Here is a 21,472-nt window from a genome sequence, read left to right as displayed (position 1 = left end):
GAGACTTAGATTTCTTCCACAAAGCATTTCACCTGGTACCATATGGCAATTAATTAAGAAACTAGGACACTACAAGATAAAAGCTCTTTGAATTTAAGTTTTTTTAATGTATTAAAAATTAACTGATATTTCTCAAAGTGCAATTTGAAGTGGGAAATCTTTCTTGTGTGCTTCAATCTCCACTAAGTGGGTGTGACTTTTGTATATATAACATATATTTATATTTTTATCAGTGAGGGGAAAAAAAGTTTTAGCATTGCAGGTGGCACAAGATAACACTTCTATTTATCTATGTGCAATTCAAGAATTATGGTAGGAGTTAGGCAGTTCATATGGTCCTCTCAAGCCATAAAATATTGTGATGGAATGGAATCCTTCTTTTCTTGTGGAAACCAAAGCATTTCTCTGCTGTTGTCAGGCACTTAGTGAATATGCACTGATCCAAAAGTGTGACTATTTAGAGATTGCTTTGGCAAGGAAAGAGTTCAACAGCTATACAGAGGCAAATTTACAGCAATGCTACTGTCAGTAAGGAGGATGCAAAACTGCTTTAAGAGGGACTAAATAATAAGCTCCAGGTGAAAAAGAGGAAATAGGAGGGACACATTCTTGCGGGACATTCAGTTGAATCAGGGGACCCTCTGGGGACAGAGAGAACAAATCTACCTAGCCATGATCCTGAATGAAGGCTGCCAAACGGGAAAGAAGTTGAAAAACTTAGAGAGTTTTACCCCTTCCCAACTCTTCTGAAGAATAAGAAATAAAATTAAGACATATATGTGTGTGTATGTGTCAATGTGTGCTTATTATTTCTTCAGATCTTTCTCTCATGTTCTTCTTCTAAGCAGTTTGTAACACTATATTAGAGTCTGGCACAAAGCCTGTCTGTGCCTTTGTATGCTTGTACTGGGTCTGCAGCTCCAGAGAACTCCAGAGGACACAGTTTTGGAAAGGGCTGGATGTGCAGCAGAGGGAGTCCACAGCTCACAGCACAAAGCCAAGACCCTTTCCTGAGACCCCACACTGGGGTGTGCGAGATCCCATGAAGAAAATTCAGGTTAAAGACAATTTTGGCTCACTTTTGACTGACACTGAACAAACACAAAAACATTTCTCACAGGTGGGAAACATTGCTTCTTACTTGATGGTGAACTAAAAATTTGACATGGACTTTTATCACATCCTTGGAGGATGCCTCAACAAAGCTTCACTTACTGAACAATCAAGCTCTGTTATTAGCATGGGGAACTCAACTTTGTTGGGACAAGAAGACCACTGGCTGCTTTATTCAGCTAGGCTCTTTTTGATAGTCTGGGTTCAGACCATGGGGACAATGACTCACATCTTAAAATTAAAAATCATCACTACACTGAGCATCCAGATTTTCATAGGGTCCCTGTTTGATTAAATTGTTTTAACTTATAGTAGAGAAGGAAACAAATCTGTTCACATAATAAATAAAATCCTCCACTTGGGATGCACAGTGCAAGACTTGGAGTACCAAGAAGCTGTTCTCATCTCAGAACACAGCTGCAACAGGGACATAATCCAGAGTGGCACCTCTGTTAACTTCCAGCTTGGATTTACTTATTTTCTACCTAGAGTTCTGCCTACATTTAGCTGGTTCTGGAGGTGAGTTAAGTGGAGCAACCAATAGATGTCCTTTTGTGACAAAGTCTCTGTTTAAGGACATGATTCAAAGCATTGTTTTAAATTCACCCCCTTGGACACACTCACTTATTTTGCCTCCCCATGAGGACAGGTGCTGAGTCTACAGAAATGTAGGTGCTATTGGAGATATGTTCACTGGAAAAAAAACATGTAGCTTCTCATCATGGTAGATGCACTGATGCTCTCTACTATGCTCCTTGATTGAGGACATTTTATCTGATGTGCCCTCGGACAGAACTCCTTGCTATATGTTATTCTACAAAACTCTTGAGCAAGAGGCAGGGCAAGCTTACTGTGACAGGGCAGGATGGCTTTTCAGACTGGAAGGAAGTGGGTGCCCTCCAGCATGCCATCATCTTTCAGCTCCCAGAGAGGCTACAGTGTGTAATTCAGAGCCCCCAGCTCATGCCTGTGCAATCCACTGCCTCACAGCCTTGGTGGCTGGAAGCTGAAGGTCGCTGGAGCAGACTAGAAGCTGCAATAAGATTTGTCCAGCCATGCCTAAAGGTGAGCTGGGCAGACACTCTAAGCAGTGAGTATGAGTGAATGGGCTTAATCTTCAGGTGATCTCAAATACTTCTGAATTGATTGGACAGGCTTTTGTGCCTGCTCATGGATGGCAAGACCTGTGATGGGCATGGGATGTGAATGCATCATTGCTCTCCCTTTAGACAGGATAATACAGTCTCCTTTGCGGATAATTCTCAGCATGTAGAGAGAGCTAGAGAAAGCTAGTAGCTCTTGCCAATCCTGCTCTGCATGGGACTTTAGGGCAATAACTCCCTGGAAACTCCCTTTTGTTCCCAGGAGAAAAGCAATCTACGACTCTCTTGACTCAGCCCAGGACCATCCTTTATTCTCCACCAGTGCTAACCCAAACTGAGTTTTTAAGTTAAAGGCTAACACATGTAAATTTAAAAAGATTCCTTAGGAATCAACAGAAGGTTTTAATGTAAACATGGGATTTGTACACAGCAAAAGACGCAGTGATAAGGAAAAGAAGAAAGGAAGGAAAGCAAGCAAGTCCATGCCTAACCCCATGAGCCTTGACTATGCTGATTATAAAACATAAGGACAGGTACAATTGTTTGCATTTTATTCATGAGAAAGTGAAGTTCTCTCTCCTTCACATATTCTTTATTTTTGTCATCTAAATCTACTCTGTTTCAACTGGTAGCCATTCCCCCTTGTCCTATTGCTATGCACTCTTGTAATGCTTGTTTATTCACTGTATTTTATCTCATGTTGAATATGACTGACTTTATGAATATCATTGCTTGTCCATGTGTCTCACTGGTAATTTGGACCTTATGCTGCATTCTTGTTACCTTCAAACTTAGAGATTCCAAATGTGTAGGCACCATTAGAACTGATTTTCCCAAATCTACTCCATTTTTGCACTCTGCACACATGGTTTTTAGTCATGCTTTTCATGCAAGAAAGCTTCATACAAATCAAGTGATCTCTACTCCAAAGGGAGAACAGAGAGATGCTGGGGACATGGCCACAGTCCCCAGTCCCCAGGCCTCATTCCTCAGAGTGAGAGCATGGGCTCATTGCCTGCCTATTTTCCTGGAGCAGGTTGTGCCTTCTGGCCTGTTCTCTGCACTTGCATGGAAAGAAAATGCCCATTGCCTTGTCTTCTTAAAGGCCATTCACATAGGGGAAAATAAAGAGCTTTGCCTTAGTCAGAACGTGTCAGCATTTGAGTCAATGGCAAACCTGATTTATTTTTTCTCCCAGTAGGTAAGAATGTGCTTCTGTGCAGAATAACAGAAGACATCCTCCACCACCCCCTCCTTGCTGCCTATTTGTTTTCTCCCAGTTAAGTCTGTGAGGAAATCCTCTTGGTAAAGCCAGTTAATAAGATTAGATAAATGTCTTTGAAACCAAAATGCTGATATAAAAATCAGAACAACAGAGCACCAGCTGGCTTTTCTTTTGCTCATTCAAATGCAGCTGGAACACCACAGCCAGTAACGTGCAAACTGGGAGTGATAATCAATAAGCAGTGAAACAAGAGCAAGATGCCTCTGGAGGAATTTTCCCTTGGTGAGAAAGATGGATTAACTCTAATTCTCAAGGCACATGAACAAAAAGCATTTGCCTAAATTCAGACATAGTTTAAATACTGCTCCGGAGAACCGTGACAGCCTGAAATAGCAGTGAAACAAGATCCTCAGGACACAGCCGATGATGGTATTTAATGTAGGCACTGGCTTTTTTTAATGCAAGGTAGCTGCTGCATTGTATAATAAGGAACATATAATAACTATGTATAATGATTAAAGGCTGTTTAGTTAAGGACACAGGGGGAGAGAATGATATTGCTGACTATTATAGCTCTGTGCATACAGAGGCATGCAGTTCTGGGCAACTTATCCAGCAGGGTGCTGTGTACACAGCAGGCTAAAGACAGAAACATTAACTAAATCACAAGTTCGGATCATTTATCTTATCGTCGCATGGGGGAAGAGTTTATCTTTCAAGCAGGCACACCTGCTCTCCTTGTAAAACTTTACTCATTCCATTGCCAACCGCGTTCTTTCTTCTTGTTCAAACATGCCGCTGCAGGAGTGGGATGGAGCCTGGGGTGGGTGTCCATCTTTCCTGGAGCATCTGCACATCCTGTCTCAGGTGGGAACACCTGCCCGTCTAGGGGCACCGGCCCTTGGCAGCAGCACAGAGGCTCCATCACCCATTCACATCACCCACAACAAGGGTGCCAGGCTGAGATCAAAAACACTCTACAGGCATTTACAGAAACAACAAAAAATCCTCATTTTGTGCTTCTGCTTATGGAATAAAGCAATAGGAATTAAATTTGGGAATCTGATGGAATTTGATAGTTTCATTGCATTCTGGTAGTCTAGTGAACTGGGTTAAAAATCTCATTGACTGGGACTTAACATGAAACCTGTAATGTCTTTCAAGATAAAATAGACATGAAATGTCAAACCTCTGGCCAAAGGGACAACGCAATGAGGGTGGCATAAAACCCAGGTGGATGAATGATCACCTCAAAAATTATACTGAGTTAAGCAAAGATCACATAAATAGTAGAAAAGGGGATTGGGATCTGAAAAAGTCATGTTAGAAGTGAGAGTGTGTGCCACCAAAGTGGGAATTATTTCAGTTAATCTGACTTCAATTCTAGGCAAGTCTTGTCCTATAGATGAGGAACTAAAACAAGAGCAGGTGCAGGGAAATGTTACAGGGCCTATTCATGAAATAACAAACCTATTTTATGAGTGGATACTAAAAAAGCTGTGCTTGTTTAACATTAAAAAAAAAAGGAATCTGAGAAAGGATATGGTTCCTTATTATAAATACATTGAAGTGATATGCAAACATTAGACAGAGAGCAGAGCCACCCAACTAGGGGACAATATTGGCACAAGAACAAATTAATATGAATGGACTGTGAAAAGAAACTTGTATACTAGAAGAGGGTTTCTAAGCAACACGGACAAGGTTCTGGTACAGCAGTACAGCAAACAGATGAGTAGGAGCGACAGATTATTTCTGGTATTTGACAGAGCTGAAAAAGATCATGTGCAATCTGGTTGACTGAACCAGCAGCACCCAGCACCTAGGAGGTCCCTTCTAGTCCCATCCTTGACATTTCTAAATGGTTTTCACTAATTGGAGGGGAAACTACATACACAAAGGTCAAACTCGGTATCTTTGGAAAATTTGTATAAAAACACCTGAATAAATAGAACTTATATTAGGCCAGTTTGTAAAAGTCAAAAGGAAACGAAAGCTTCCTTTTGATTGCTAACAGCTGCAATCCCTGCCATCCAGCAAGGCTGTTGGCAAGAGAATCCCCACTGTCACCCACCCACCGACGTACACGGCCAGGGCACTCACGCTCACACCCTTTTTGCTCTGAGCCTGCAGAAGCCTTGGCTATAGATCACCAGGCTGCAGATGCCGGGCTGCAGGGCTCCCTCCATCACACATCCTGTCTTTCCCACAGACAGGACAGCACCTTGCTTGAATGTTAATGAAAACAAACTCTCAAAATATGCACAGCATAGGTTTGACACAGTTCATGTTAAATTAAACTCCATGAATCAAGTTCAAGTATATGCATATGTGGTTGCTCTTTCCTGAGATCAGCGTCTGGTCTGTCTTGCTTCAGTATGTTCACCTGTTTAAAAGTAAGGGATGCTAAGAAACTCTGTTGGGCACTATCTCATATTAGCTGGTATAGATAATGAACCACAAAAAAAAATTCAGTCCCACAGTAACCTCCCTTCTCCTCCCAACCCTGCTTCATTATATGTATGCAAATCACATGGGAGACTAAAGCAAAAAAAAAAAAAAAAAAAAAAAAGAAACATTACAAATACAGTTAAATTGTTCAGTATTTCTGGGATGAATAATAGACTATAAATAAATAAACAACAATGGTGTGTGATAAAGCTTTAAAGCTCACAATGTGATCCCTCATGTCAAGTAACTACTGATTAATTTGAATAGAAATTAACAGCAAACTGGAAGATAATTGTGTAGAAGCTCTGTATCCTGGATCCAGAGCGCAGGTGCTGGGACACATCTGCCCCCAAGGGTAGCACAGAGACCATTATTCTTAACCAGAAAACACCCTGCCCCACTTTTACAGCAGAAGACTCAGGAGGACAGAGAAATGCTATCAATTTGATGGGCATCAGTTCTGTAATCATCCCACAGCCATGTCCCCAGAGGTATATTTAGTATCGGATGCATTTTCTACCAAATAAATATTCCAGACTTCAGTGTTAATACACCATTAAAATGACACCATCATGCTACATGGAATACTATAAATTAGACCTTGAATATTAGAGGCCAGACAGGAATAGCCATTACTCTCTCCCCTGCTCCTTTCTCCATCACTGCCTACCCTGCAAGAGAAAAATATTTGTAAAGGAAGCAGCTTGTCACAGTGTCTGTGACTTTGAGGCAGACTCTCCACTGATGCAGGTTCCTAAATATCAAGAAAAGAGTGCTGGGAGGGTCAGCTGGAGAACATTTTCAGTTCAGAGCATGGTGTTAAAGATGTGAGCTGGGTTTGCTTTATCTTCCCTTCTGCCACTTTTTCTCCTCCCTCTTCCCTCACATCATCTCTCCCTACCCCTTCCCTTTGGCACTATATAAACCAGAGGGCAGGGCATCCAGCTGCTTCCACAGCAGAACAATGTTTGGGCAGAGTCCATGTTGACACAAGTGCATTATATCCTGAAGGGTCGACTGCAGCTTTTTGCCTTTTTTTTGTTACACTTCTTTTTTATCAAGTGCTAAGAATTAACCTTCTGCTTTTGCACAGATGCCATTAGTTCAAAATTTATGAGCTCATCTAATTGTCATCTCCTATCACTGTACTATCCTGCCAGTTTAAGGGCAGTATTTTCCCATTGATATGACTAGAAACCCTCCCCTTCCTTAACATTTAATAAAAGGTGCATGCAGGACTGGCTAGACAACCAGGACTCCATTCTTCCATCTTGGGCTTTTCTGAGCAAGGATTAGGAGGAGCCTTATTGCTCTCTGCAACTACCTGAAAGGAGATTGTAACCAGATGGGACTTGATCTTCTCTCCCAAGTAACAAGCAATTAGACAAGAAGAAATTGGCCTGAAGATTGGCCTGAAGATGCACCAGGGAATGTTTAGGCTGGATATTAGGAAAGATTTGTTCACCAAAATGGTGGTCAGGCATTGTAACAGGCTGTCCAGGGAAGTGATAGATTCACCATCCCTGGAATTGCTAAAATAAAATGTGTGGATACAATGTACAGCTTGAGAAGTACCTTGGTCAATGCAGCATCCTGCAGCTCTGAAGGGGCAAAACAGCTTCAGCCACCTAGAGGCAGCAGCACAGCCAAAACACTCTGACTGCTTGGGAAACAGAATCATTCCTCACCATTTCAGAAAACATCCCAATTCCATAAAATGCTCTTAAAGTGAAGTTCAGCCAGTGGAGTTGCTTGCAGAGAGGTGAATCTGGGACAATTCCACCTATTACCCAAGGATATATCTTTACTAGTGAAGTTCCTCACAGATTTACGACTGACACTCTCAGAACAAACAGCCTGTGGTTCTTCTAGATATTCTAGGCACATTTTCTGCATCCTATAAGTCTGGTTTTTTTCTGGTGGCAATATTCTCCACAGTCTATGAAAAATGGACTAACTGATGGTGTTTGACTATTCTTTCTTTAATGTGATCTCTACTAAAATCAGCACAAAGAAACACATTCCTCCTCCCCCCCCACTTCTAAAAATTGCACATTAATAGTTCAGTGTGCAGATACATTTTAGACATAAAAACAATTAAGCAAGTCAAAGATTTTTGGTTCTTTTAAAGAAACTTCTACCAACTCTTTGTGTGTTCACTCTTCCAAAACACAATGCCATGGTATCTCAGAGTTTCTGAAGTGGCAGTGTAGGCACTGTACTCTTATGTTTCATTGAGTGCTCGTTCAAAACAGCTGTATGTTCTATATAAAACATGTTTACATAGTAAATGTACTTCCTGTAGACACAAAGAAATGTTAATGAATAACCATTCCTGCATTTCAAATTTTGCAGGGCTGTGGGAAGGATCAGTGCATGACAAAATAGTTAATGTTCACCCACTTTCTGGCACATGAAATCTGTTACTACAACTAATCCCTTACAGAGAAAAGAAAACATGGAAAACAAACTGGCGCTGGCTGGTTCTACTATGCTTTTTTTTTTTTTTTTTGAGAAACTGTGAGATGCATATACATGGGAGAGGAACAGAGGAGGTATTCAGTGGAGAATGCCAGAAGGCATGGACTCCTTTTGGTAGGCAAGGCTGTTGGCTTTAATTGTATACATTGTCTTGGATTCTCACCTTCAGAAAAAACGCCAGTTTGATCTCACACAGTATTCACTACCCATATTTACATCCTATTGCCTGAGGCCCAGGGAAGAAAAACAACAGGCATTTTCCTTCCAATTTCTATCTGAAAATCTATTTGGCTTAAAAGACTTCTTAAGAGATCTCCACTGATCTTTCAAAATTTTTAAAAAGCAAATATCAGGTGTTCTAACTTATAGTGGTGCCCTGAAAAAGCCTCAAAAAAAACCTCATTTCTACTCTAGGCGAAGTTCTTCCAGAAACAAAAAGATATTAAAGAATCTAGTATTTGCTTTGTAGCTGTGAAGTCCCACACATGATCCTCACTTCCCTGCAATGCAAGCCACTAAATTAATGAGGTTTTGCTATACAGCAAATTTATCTGAACTACATGGCTCTTTCTTCCAGTCCCCTGAAAACACACAAGCCTGAAAAAGATATACAGCTAGAAACCAACCCCCTTCAAGGGAAACTGGAACAGCGTGAGGAGGATCCTTACCAGAGTAAAGGAACTGCCCCAAAGAAGATGGAATAGGAATAGTTCACAGCAGCCAGGAATCTGCTCTGCATCTGCAGACCAATTTATGAAAAAAAGGTGATGCACCACACATGGACCATATGCACTCATGTAATGTAGGCAAAAAAGAGCTCTGCTGGGGATGCTCCAACATTTCTACACAAGATTTCACAGTGTACAAAAATCACATCATGTGATTGAAAATCTTTTCTAACTGCAACCTCTCTGCATGATTTGAAATTGCTACTGTGGACAAGGTTTTCAAAGCCCACCCAACAAGCAATGCTCAACTAGCTCTTCTTCACAGGGCAGCATATGAGTAGCACATTTCAGTTTCAACAGACTGAAAAATCATTACCACAGCAATAAGCCTGAGACCTTAGTGAAATTTTCTCAATAAAAGTATTTCTTGACAATTATAATTTTTGCTCAAAACATATATATTGCTTTTGAAAAAAACCCTTTTTTTTTGGTGTTCTCAGAGCAATTAATAAGTGACAATCTGAATTTTTTTCTTTTAGGAATATCAATACTTATGTTTTGTAAAAACCAATATTTTACTAAATTATTTATTAAATTCAAAGAACTCATTCTTTTAAACTATGTAAGGAGAGGGGAAGCTGATGGACTTCTGACAAATTCCAAAAGTCCTCAGCAAGTAGTGTAGAAAATGTGATGAACCTCTACTTAACTACTAAAATGTTTGCAAAAAAAATTTTTTTTGATGCATTCAATTTCTCCAAAAGTGATCGGAAACAAATGAGAAAACAAGTTTCTACAGAAGACACAATCAGAGACACATATAAACAAAACTGATGAAATCAGAAAAAAACTTGATTTTTTTATACACATCCTAAGAAAAGAGATAAGAATGTGAATGTCAGCATGGAGTGCTACTTTGAATTACCAAACACTGCCACCATGTGTTCACTTCAAAGGCCATCAGGATGCTTGAAAACCACTAGATGGGATTTATTAAAAGATGAAGTAAATCAAATTTGTTGCTCTATCTCTTATGTAAACGTTTCTGTATAATGCAGTAGTGATGATAACCCTAAGAAGTTTTTAATTACTTTTAGTTGCCGGTGTTATGTTTAATAAGAACACATGGCTGTGTTTCTAACCCTTCCTATCGCCAGTGAGGAGAGCACAAACTAGAGAATGGCTCAAAGAATGTAAAGAACAAGCTTTGTTTTCACCCACAGATGCCTAACCATAAAAGATATTTCATTGTACTTGTGCAATACCCACCTCAGCAAACTTGTAGTTGATCCTGATGCTCCCTAGAAGGTACCAAAAATCACAAACGTTGAAATGGCTTGAAGCTATGTCAGGGAAGGTTTAGGCTGGATATTAGAAAAATGTTCTCCATCCAGAGGGTTTTGGGGTACCAGAATGGGCTCCCCAGGGAAGTGGTCACAGCTCCAGCCTGACAGAGTTTAAGAAGCTTTTGGACAGTGTTCTCAGGCACAGGGTGTAACTCTTAAAGATGGTTCTGTGCAAGGCCTGGAGTTGGACTCAGTTATCATTGTGGGTCCCTTCCAACTTGGCATATTCTGTGACTCTCTTGATAAACTGACTAATTGAACTTGGACAAACGGACTTACGAATCATCACTCCCTCATTAGCATTATCTAGGTAAAAAAAAAAATCAACACCTCTCCTCATGGAGTGCTGCAGCTTCCAAACCTGTATATAGATTTATAGATATTTAGGTTTACTGTATGAATACCTCAAGGAAAACACAGACCCTGGGGAGTAAGGCCGACAGTTAAAACAGATACAACTAATACATGGATGAAATACCACTCTTGGAAGAAAATATTTTTTGGTATAATTCTAGATATATCTCGATACATAGTTATTCCAAGCTTCTTTTGCTCTCAGAAATGATGATTGTTCAGAGTTTAGACTCTTTCTTACATCTTAAAAGTGATTCTAAAGAGATGGCAAAGATGAGTAACTGAACTGGAAAAGTAAGTAACTGATGAAGGACAAACCAAATGACCTCTACCATATCTCTTGCCATTTGTTCTTCAATGTGCATTGTAGAATATACACTTATTCTACAGCTCTATTCCACAAGTCTTTTAACAGCAGGAAAAATCCATAAACCCTGCATGCAAATGACATGCAGGGCTGTCATAAGCCATAAGCCCTGCATGCATAAGCCCTTCTGGTAAATGACAGCATTGAGTCAGAATAAGTAACTGGATTGTCCCAGCCTGTTCCAGATTATTGTTTAACAATAGATGGTAGCAGTGTTCCCATCAGAGAGCTTCAGAGGTAGGAAAACAAACTGAAAAAACATCTTTGACAGAATTGCCAGAAATCCTTCATGCTTCTTACCTCAAACTTGGAGCAGCAAATCACATCTGTGGCACTAATTAGGAAAGAAGAAACTGTCAATGTGCTTCATCTTAGGTAAAGCAAATGCAGTGAACTGAATTTAAGATCATTTTACCAAAGTTTAAAAACAGCAACAAAAGGAGAACTTACGTTGTTGAAAATACATTTCTGCAGTCTATTAGGTGCCTTTTAGTACATGAATGCACTTTCAAAAGGAAAAAGTGTGCCAGCCATTTATGTACTTTCAAAACACAACTGTGTGGTAATTTCTTGATCTTGTTCCTACAATGAATATATAAAACTTAATTGATTTTTGTCTTAGAATACTTATCACCATCAAAGCAAATGTCATCATAAATGTCACTACCAAGACACACTTAGCAGAAGTTAATATATTTGAGCAAAGTCAGTGGGTACAAAATAAGCCTCCAAAAATATAATTAGGATCTACTGACTCGGGCTTTAAAAAAAGCTGAACTTTTAGGCTTATACACTACAATGGACTAAATATTCTCTATTTCTAGATTTAATCTATTTTATCTAGTTCAAACTTCTTCACATAGTTTATTTTCATGGCAACAAAAGAATTTTTGGGAAGTGACAAAGCTAAATTTCAAACACACACAATATATTTCAAGAGTAGCACAAGGGAAGCAATATGAGCTTAAGTTTATATCCATCCCCCACGATGAATAAACCAAACTAGCAATTCTCTAGCTGTGATTTCTAGTCAAGAAACACTGCAAAGAAGCTTATTAAAATGTAACTTTAATCTTTAATCCTTTGTAGAGCCAAACATTCTCCAGACATTACCCTCCAGATTTTACTCTCCATAGGAGAAAGCAAATGGAGAGACATTGGTGGTCTTCTGTGAATCTGTTCTTCAACCTATGTATTCCTTTGAAGTTCTACTCTTTGGTGATGAAAAAGGGGGAGAATTTATTTTGAAAAACTAAAATATTCAAATTAATATTGTGTGCAGTAAGAGGATAACTTTCTAAACCACAGTGAATACATGTGTGTGAGCATGTGCATGTTCACATTCATTCTATATGAAATTAACTAACTAAATATGTTTTGGAATGAGAAGATGAAATTTAACAAAACAAACACATACCCTGCAGAAGTATCCTTCTGCAGAAGTAGCCATCCTGTTCCCGTAAATCCTCATCTATAAACAACTGGTTACTGTGTTACCAGCTCTGCCTCAGCCTTAAGAGCAAGATCAGACTCTTCACAACTAATAACAACCACAGATGCCAATGAGCACTATTTTAGGATGAAAGTTCATAATTTCTTAACCTGTCAATCACAGTCTCTGACATATCTCATGTATTCCAAAGTAAAAAATGACTTTTCAGATTTAAAAATTTCCAGAGCTTTTTATTCACACTTTTTTCTTAGGTATTTTTCAGTACAGTAGGAAATTAAAAAAAAATACAAAAAATGTAAGAACAATCAATGTACAAAACACAAAATATATTTACAGTAGAATTTGTATCATCCTGATTTAGTTCACGCTAAATCTTTTTCAGTGGATTTGACAACCCATTCTCTGGAACCTTGATCATTCATCTCCAGTATCAGCAGCTACCTTCTGATAAAAAGAGTAAATTTTGCATCCAAAATTTGAAAATGACTTATGAATTTTGTCTTTGAATTAGATTTATCAAATATGAGGTCTCCGTAAACTGTTTAGATATAACAATGTCCAGACAATCCTAAGCCCATTTCATTCATGTAGCTAGATGCATTAACATTAGCTTTCTGTCACTGATTTTCTTTATTTTTATCAAAGTCTTCTTTGTAAGTTCCATGGTTTCATCCCACTTGTTTTTGTCAGGGCTTGTGTATGTCACCAAGTTCTCAGTGTACTGCAAGACTGACTTCAAAAACCTATGAGAAATAACATTAGAGAAAAAACTCCTTTAAGGATTTAAAAAGAAAAATTTAAAAAAAAAAAGAGAAGAGAAGAATTTGCAACGTCTGACTTAAAGCTGCAAACATCTTCATGTTTCCAAATCTCCTTCAGGAGGATTGGATGATCAATACATTAAGGTTTGCTCTACTTTTGGAGAACCCTCCCTCTCAAACTAAGATGGGAAAATCTTCAGAACTGCAATTAACAGCACCATAGAAAGAATAGAGACGAAATGTGTGACAGAGTTTTCCCCAAATAGCTTCCCTTTGCTTTCTTGGTTTGCATTTCTTGCAAATGTTTCACAATGTATGTGATATCCAACCAGCTGTTAATTAACACACAAGGAGTAAAGTCAGTAGCATACTGAATGCAACTTTTATGTATTAATATTCCCTATCTACACTTCAAGAAAGTTATTTTAGAGCTCCTGAGTGAACATTGTCCAAGGTAAAATTATGACTATAATGATGAAAAATCTCTACAGTACACATCAAAATGGAATTCTGGGGCAATTCCTATTTTCATAAAGTAAATTTATATACTCACTTTAGATACTGCTGATAATCAAAAGGATTCTTCTTACAAACTGAATGAACACTGACTAGTTCCAGAGTAATCAATAGTAATATGAGCCGCAACACTGGAGACAAAAATTTAATGCTAGAAATAAAATAAAAACACTTAAATAAACAAACTAAAACCAAATTAAAAAGAAATCATTAATATAAAAAAAAATATTAAGACTTCTGCACCAAATCTAAATTGTTGGATATTGTAGAATTGGGGGGAAAAAAAGACTATGAAATGTCCCTCAGCAAAAAGCAGTGCAAATCCCAGAAAAGTAAACAGAGACTATAAACTGAAAATGAGGGGGGAAGAGAAGACAAATATCTAAGATTCCAAAGAAAAACTCGTGAGCTCCCATTAAGCCATAGATAATAAACTACAGTTCAACTGAATCACAAATGTGTATCATCAGTTGTCAGTTTAAGCTATGTTTCTTAAGTAACATGGTTAACATTTTTGGGAACATTACCTTGCCAGGAACACAATACTTATAAAACTATGGAAAGCCTCTATGATTAGGAAAAAAATTAATGGAGTATTAAAATATCTTCTATCTATAAAGAAATTGATTCAAGTGTAAAGATAAAAAGCAGTAAAATAAAGAAGATAGAATCTTCAAATCAGTTAAACCTATTGCAGTCAGATAAAACTTGGAAATGGCATTTATATACCCAAATAGGAAAAGCCAGAAATTAAAAAAAATACAATCTAACATTCAAGTAGTACTTAATTTGAAAGCTTTCAATTTACAGTGCCATAATCTAGCAATGCCCTCCAAATTAGTCTCCAATTTGAGAGTTTCTTGTTATTTCAATATTGCTACTTAATAGAAATCTAATAATAATCTGGTAAATAAATAAATATGTTTGACACTTGACTCTGAAATGGTTAACAAGAACACGTGAACACTGTTGACTTTAAACTTCCAAGTGAATCCACTGAAAGGCAGCAACAGCAGCGTGCAGCCACTCTCTCATGAACCTAACCACAGAGTAAAGCAAAGCCAGCAGCCAACCTGTTCAGCATCCGCCGATAGTTGTGCCGCTGGCGGGAGCGCAGAGTCTTGTTAAGCCACTGCGTGTGTTTCAGCCCAGCGCCGGCAATAACCTGTTGGGACACTTGATGGCACTGCGCGCTTATTTTGCGGAGAACCACCACTACTTCCAGGACAGGTCGTGGGCAATACAGCGTGCAAATCTGTGTATCACAAAGTTCCACCAGCAGCCTCCAAAACAGAAAGGGATTTTTTAACGTCAATCCTTTGTTAGCTGGATTAAACATTGGATACATTTCATATTAAGTGCGGTTTGACTCATAATGTTTTAATTCAGAAAACCTGGAAACAAACTGCCCTTACCTCATGACTGAAAAAAAACAAGGATCTGTGTAGTAGGAGTAGTGATTGTGTTTTCTATCACTTTATTGAATATAAATGCAAAACTGATTATGATGAATATGTTTCCCATTTCAGATCAAAGAAACACAACCACAATAAACAAAACTGCCTGGCTGAAATTATACACTGAACACATCAAATCACAGCAGGGCTGTGGTTGAAGCCTCCCACCATAGCTCAACTCACAATGAATTAACTCCCACCAAAATAAAACTCACTGAAACAAATGCTATTAATTAGTACTCCCATTAGTGTGTGGTCTTTCTTCTGGGCTGAACAAGAAGCAGACTTAACATTGCGTAAAATGCAGGTGGTGAGGCCATTTTTTTAATCAACACCACACCAGATCATGCTTTGTTAAAGCTCACAAATATCTTCCTGCTGTCATATCTGCTACACTAATGCGTCACACATCACTTTAAACACTCTGTTCTTATAGAAGTGTTTCTTAATCTCCCTCTGTTCTTATAGAAGTGTTTCTTAATCTCCCTCATGCTCAGTTTATCCCTGAGATAGCAAAACTTTAATGACTTGAAGTGATAAAGGCAGAACACTCGGAAGGTCTAACACACCAATAATTAGGCTTCTTTCCTCCAAATAATGAATTTGCATATTGGTGGGTAGGAAGCAGAAGATCCACATGCTATATAAGTAACAGGTAAAATCAGCAACAGGTAAAATCCTCTTTGCTATATGCCACTCATGCCTAATGGGTTTGATTAGGATATGTTTTGTTCAACATATTCATTCAGTCGTGGGAATCTTAAGGCTGCTCTAAGAGTGGCAAAAGTCAAACTATTTTGATTATTATTCCAAATTGGGCACTGGAACTAATGCACCTCCAAGTCTGACACCAAGTATAACAAGATATTTTCTCTTTCTGAATCTTGATATTAGAGTATGAAGAATAGAATTACATAGCAGCCTATTGCCATTTTGAACACCACACACAGCTGTGACACCAAGCACACTAAAACGATTTTCTGATGCAGTTTTAGCACAAACCAGGCTAAAACCCAACCTAATCTAGTAAGTACACAAATACTTAAAGTATTTTGTTTTAGTGGTCTGAAAAAAAAAGGTTATTTTTTCAGTCTAATTTCCAAGTAAAATCTCTACTGTAATTCCAAAATGTACGTCTCATCCTTATTTTGAAGATGATGTTCAGCTTCAATCCTAAAATTTTCAGATTAAATCAGTAGCAACACTAGAAAAGTGCATACAACATTTCAAGCGTTTCTCTGCAAACAGGCACAGGATAATTTAGGTTTGAGAATTCTTACTTTGGGCTGCAAGTAGATGCTGACAGCAGGAACCAGGAGGGCATCAAACTCACCTCTCTGTTAGGACACTGTTGATAGGATCATCTGAACTACAGCAATTCTGGGGCATATAATGCTGCAACTGAGATATAATTTCAGATATCATCAAAATTAAAGCATTAGCTTCAGCATTTCCTTCCAACCTTAAAAACAAGAGAGAAAAAAAAATATTTGACACTATAAAATGATCAAGTACTTATTTCTTAAATGGCATAGATCAAGATGCAGATTTTTTGGATAGCAGTGTATTCAGCATCCACTCTTATGCTCTCATATAATTTCTTTCTCTTCTACCTTACAAGCAAGATTTTCTTTCTCCAACTAAAGAAACCTTTTCTCATTGTTAGCAATATTCAAAACCCTTCTTAATCCTCCATTCATAAAAAGCCTACATTATACTGATTATATGATAGATGCATTAAATTTTCTTCTCTCAGTTCTAAACAAGTACAATATCCTCCAGTGATATTATTAATGACTTCCTCCTTTTCAAATGATGATAGAATGCTACATTCTTTTTCTAACTAATATCTTACATAAAGTTTCCCACTGGTTACCTAATCCTTTTCAGAATAAGGAATTATTTGCTTTTTTTATATCTGGTGATCTTATACAACACACACATACCCTTTAATCTTTTGTTCTTTTTCCTCAGGCACTGTTGCCAATTCAGGCCATAAATGGATGCTCTTCATACATTCCAGCACCTCAAAAACATATAATGAAAAATGTTTTGTAAAGTAGAGACTTTGACATGCTTTTGTTAGTGGCCCATTTAGAAAAAAACTGCAACAGACAGTGAGTTATTTGTTCACTAGTCATAACCATGTAAGCTAACTTCATTTGTTAAGGTTTAGGTTAGGGCAAAGTCTGGATGTACACTTCCATGCTAAAACATTATCTGAACAAACTAATTTAATATTCTATTTTTTTAATATAAAAAATTAACTAACATTACTTTTGCAACACACTGTTTGCATGCTGTTGAAAATAAAAGGACTAGGTATGTCTACTGCAATCTCAAATCAATAGAGAAACATCCTCAAGCAGTTCATTAAATTGATTGGCAGAGAACTACAATGACATTGGAAAGCAGATTTTGCTACCATGACAGAATCTTAACAGCTGGCCTTCATACAGTAAAAAAACTTAGTAACAGCCTAATCCTGAAGACAGGACCTAGCAGTGGTTCTGACATAAAAAAACATATGGAGATTAAGAAAACTACAGAAAAGCAAACACTCAGGTAAGAATTTAGTGATTTAGACTATTTAGTGATCTAGAAAACAAATATGGTATTAATTGCATTAACAGGAGCCTGCATAATTATATCTCATTTTAGCAACTCTGATTTCCTTTATGTTTTAAAAAATAAACCAAAAGAAATAATAAAAAATATGTAAAGTTTGAACTTTTTTTAGGACAATCAAAGCATGAAGAATTAGATAATTTTGAGGATTCACAATTTTAAGGACCACAATGCTGTCACAGATGGAAGTACCTACCTGTTTCTTGAGTCGGGAAATTGGATGAAATCGAGATTGGTAGCAACTTGCACAGCTCATCAGTGGTTTTATGATCATGTGTTCCTGATTTACAAGATCACAGACAATACACAACAGTTTCTCTAAGCTGTTCTAATCATATGCAGACTTAGAATTAGACTTCATTTTATGCATGCCACCTATAGCACTGATGTCAATAAACACTTCCAAATGTCTAAGGGTTGAAAGAAGTAATCAGTACAATGAGTGGTTAAAGCTTAATTTCACATATTTTAACTATGAAGCCTGACAGCAGCTGACAGAAAAGCAACAAAGTATTCTCTTAGTGCAGCAGCACACAATACATCTTGAGAAACCAAAAAAAGAGCTGCAACTAATAAATGGAAGATTTATCTCATAGGTTGCTGCAAGATATTGAAAGAAGTAATCTCAAATATAAACAGGAAACTGGGGAGAGTAAACACAATAATTGCTGATGTTGAGAAACACAGTGCTAGGCAAAAAGTGTTTACAAATTCATAGTGTAAGTATAGATACAAATAACACTTCTATTAGGAAGGCACTACTATTTACAGTGTCTCAGAAAAAGAAAATCTCAATAACTACACACTACATACCTCAGTGGGTGAGCCACAGATGTTCTACATACCTTTCAGATAATTCTGCAGATAAACAGGCTGGTTCATCAATACAATTTGACAAAATTAACTGGAACCATTATAATTTACGGACCAACCATTTGAATAAGGACTGGTTCAGCCAACAAATTATAGTACAACAGGAAAGGGTAACATTTTGGAAAACCTTCTGTACTTATTTCACTACAAAACTAGGTTTCACATTTTTTTACTTGGAGGAATATTTCATTTGCACAAAAAGCAGTTGTCAGGAAAGATTCAGTCCTAAAACTCTAAAATAATATTTTGTATCCAAAATAACAAAAAAAAAAATCTTCCGAGAACAAAATACTGGTCCCTACCTTAAGAGAAAACATAGCCTCATCTGAGAATCTGCAGAGAATTGTAATAGCAAATCCAACTATTTGGTTAGCTATTTCTCTGGGAAATGTTTCTAGATTGATCTCTCCGTGGCTTAAACGATCTCTTATACGTGGGCCCTCCTGGTGGTTCAAGAAATCCCAAAGGAAGTCCTGTGGAAACACACACCAACAATATAGAATTCTATTCCATGTGTATTCATACAAAATTGAACATATTGTGTGTATAGAATAGCTCTGAAAGACAAGTATGTGACCATGTCTATATTATAGGGGTGTCCAGATATTCAGAAAAAAAGCCAGTGCAAACTGTACCTGTAACATACATTCTATACTGTGACAGCTATCAACAGATTTCCATCAGCTTTGTGTCGCAGGCCCTTCACAGCCCCACTGCCTCTGGCAACAGAACAGTAACCTCAGATGTCCCCATACTCTCAAAAGACCTCTAAACTCAGCCCCCCTAGTTTTCCTGATCACAATCTGTCTGGGTAGTAAGAGGCAGAATGTGCTCTGGTAGGTCTGAGCCACATTTTTGTGCTATCTACCCAGACAGTGTAAGGCATGTCTCACAAGCAATCAGAAATAAGTTTTGAAATATCCCTGTATGAGGCATCAGTTCCTCTTCTGCTCCATTCAGCTGAACTTCAGGAGTCTAAAGACAAATATATCTGAGACACTTATATTTCAGAAAGAAATCTAGTCCCATACCCCAGTGCAAATATAGCTTGTCAGGTATGACTTTGCATCCTCCACAATAAAAAAAGACTAACAAGCTTCTAAAGTTCTAAGCTGCTGGACATAAGCTATATGAAATAAGTGAGTATTAGGCATATCATAAAGATTATTACTAAGTGAAACAAACAAACAAAAGACAACAATGACAAAACCCTAGAACACTTCCAAAACACGTTCCATGGCAGGCTCTTTAAGAACTACAGGTAGCTGGTTGACTTCTTCATTATCCAAATGCTTTGCTAGCATCTAGGGAAAAAAAAAAATTGAATAGAAATTTATTGAATTATTGAAGACCATATAATCAAAGAAGAAACACCAACTAAAATAGTTTTCCTAACCTGATGTGATTACTTCTACTACTCTAGAATCAAGATGCCTAATTATTACTGACAAACAACTTGAAATAATCCAATCAACTTCTAAAACTGAGGATTTATGCTGACAAGATTTATTTGTATTTATTTTGAATAACTGAATCTAGGAAAAATAGCAGAATGTTTGTTTCTGTGGAGTGATGAATTTCAAGATAAAAACATGAAGAAAAAAAATAGTCTGTTCATTATAATTTGTATTAATCTTGATATTTGCTGAAGCATTCCAAATTTAAAGTGTTTACTGTCCACCATATTTTATTTGGGAGAAAAGTTAGAAATAATGCCATATTCAACAAAAGAAAGTGCATTCTTAACTCTAGTAATGGGAAACATGCATGGTTTAAATTCTGACATTGATATATATTTAGAAAAAATCACAGTACCTCATCAAAAGTGGTGTAGAGAGCAGAAGACTAGAACAAAACACAAAACACAAATAATATTATTTGGTTTTCAAACAAAATCAATTAACTAGTCATGTATATAAAACTTTCGTTTATTCATTTGCGTAAGATACCAGAGGTGCATGAATAGCAAAAAAGTCCCCTTATGAATGAAAAAAGGCATTTTGGGATCTTGTGCTCAGTTTTTTAAAGCAAATATATCATGTCCTGCTTTTCACCCTAAACTACTGTTTCTGAACTTTAATCTTCCACTACTTTTTCAGTCCTTTTTAGAGGCAGACATTTAAAAATATATTAAAGGCATTCATGAATCACAACTGGAGATCTGTAAATAATGTTACAAAATTGATTGAAATTTTGTGGGGAAAATCTGTAAATGGTCTATACATTAGACTTCTAGAATAACTCTTTTGTAAATATTGTAAGCACTAAATCATAATTGACTTTAGACAAAAGTTTACCTCCGCTGTTAGCAATCGATTTGGACATTTATTAGTTGTAGTGAAGAGCAATCTAAGTCCAGCTTCCAGCTGAGGAAGTAAGAGAATCACACTGTCAGCATACCTGAAAAAGTAACAGAGATATCCAAAGGGGTGTTTTTCTTCCTTATAAATATAAAGCATTTCAGAGTTACAGTCTCAGGCTAAAAAACCCTTACAAAATTCCTTTGTAATGCACTTTGTAAACAAACAATAAATTACTACCTGTGCCAAACAGAAACTGACCACTGAATCCAAGCTCAGAGATGAGAATAACTCACAAAAAGATGAGCATGGGAGAGGAAAACAAACCAATACACTTTTTTTTAAAATTCAAAATATGTGTGATTTAACATATGAA

At 37.4% G+C, this 21,472-nt stretch overlaps 1 protein-coding gene across 3 annotated transcripts in view; it reads right to left on the bottom strand.

Annotated features, from left to right (window-relative positions):
* The window catches only part of ERMARD (ER membrane associated RNA degradation), a 38,073-nt gene that overhangs the window by 1,750 nt on the left and 14,851 nt on the right, over positions 1-21,472 (bottom strand). For 2 of the 3 annotated variants that reach the window (XM_071431229.1, XM_071431213.1), the window contains exons 9-19: positions 21,094-21,196; positions 20,612-20,641; positions 20,033-20,100; positions 19,099-19,270; positions 18,120-18,203; positions 17,242-17,321; positions 16,629-16,757; positions 14,912-15,121; positions 13,876-13,989; positions 11,559-13,304; positions 9,042-11,442 (exon numbers count right to left, since the gene is read on the bottom strand). In XM_071431229.1, the coding sequence (XP_071287330.1) occupies positions 13,145-13,304; positions 13,876-13,989; positions 14,912-15,121; positions 16,629-16,757; positions 17,242-17,321; positions 18,120-18,203; positions 19,099-19,270; positions 20,033-20,100; positions 20,612-20,641; positions 21,094-21,196 (1,150 nt within the window). In that variant the 3' untranslated portion in view covers positions 9,042-11,442; positions 11,559-13,144. The remainder of the gene's footprint in view (positions 1-9,041; positions 11,443-11,558; positions 13,305-13,875; positions 13,990-14,911; positions 15,122-16,628; positions 16,758-17,241; positions 17,322-18,119; positions 18,204-19,098; positions 19,271-20,032; positions 20,101-20,611; positions 20,642-21,093; positions 21,197-21,472) is intronic. The other variant, XM_071431223.1, reaches the window with a different exon arrangement.

The sequence above is a fragment of the Agelaius tricolor genome, unplaced genomic scaffold, assembly GCF_023055355.1.
Source record: "Agelaius tricolor isolate 1412-34295 unplaced genomic scaffold, bAgeTri1.0.p SCAF_1, whole genome shotgun sequence".
Lineage (NCBI taxonomy): Eukaryota > Metazoa > Chordata > Aves > Passeriformes > Icteridae > Agelaius > Agelaius tricolor.
This window is presented reverse-complemented; position numbering and strand designations above follow the sequence as displayed.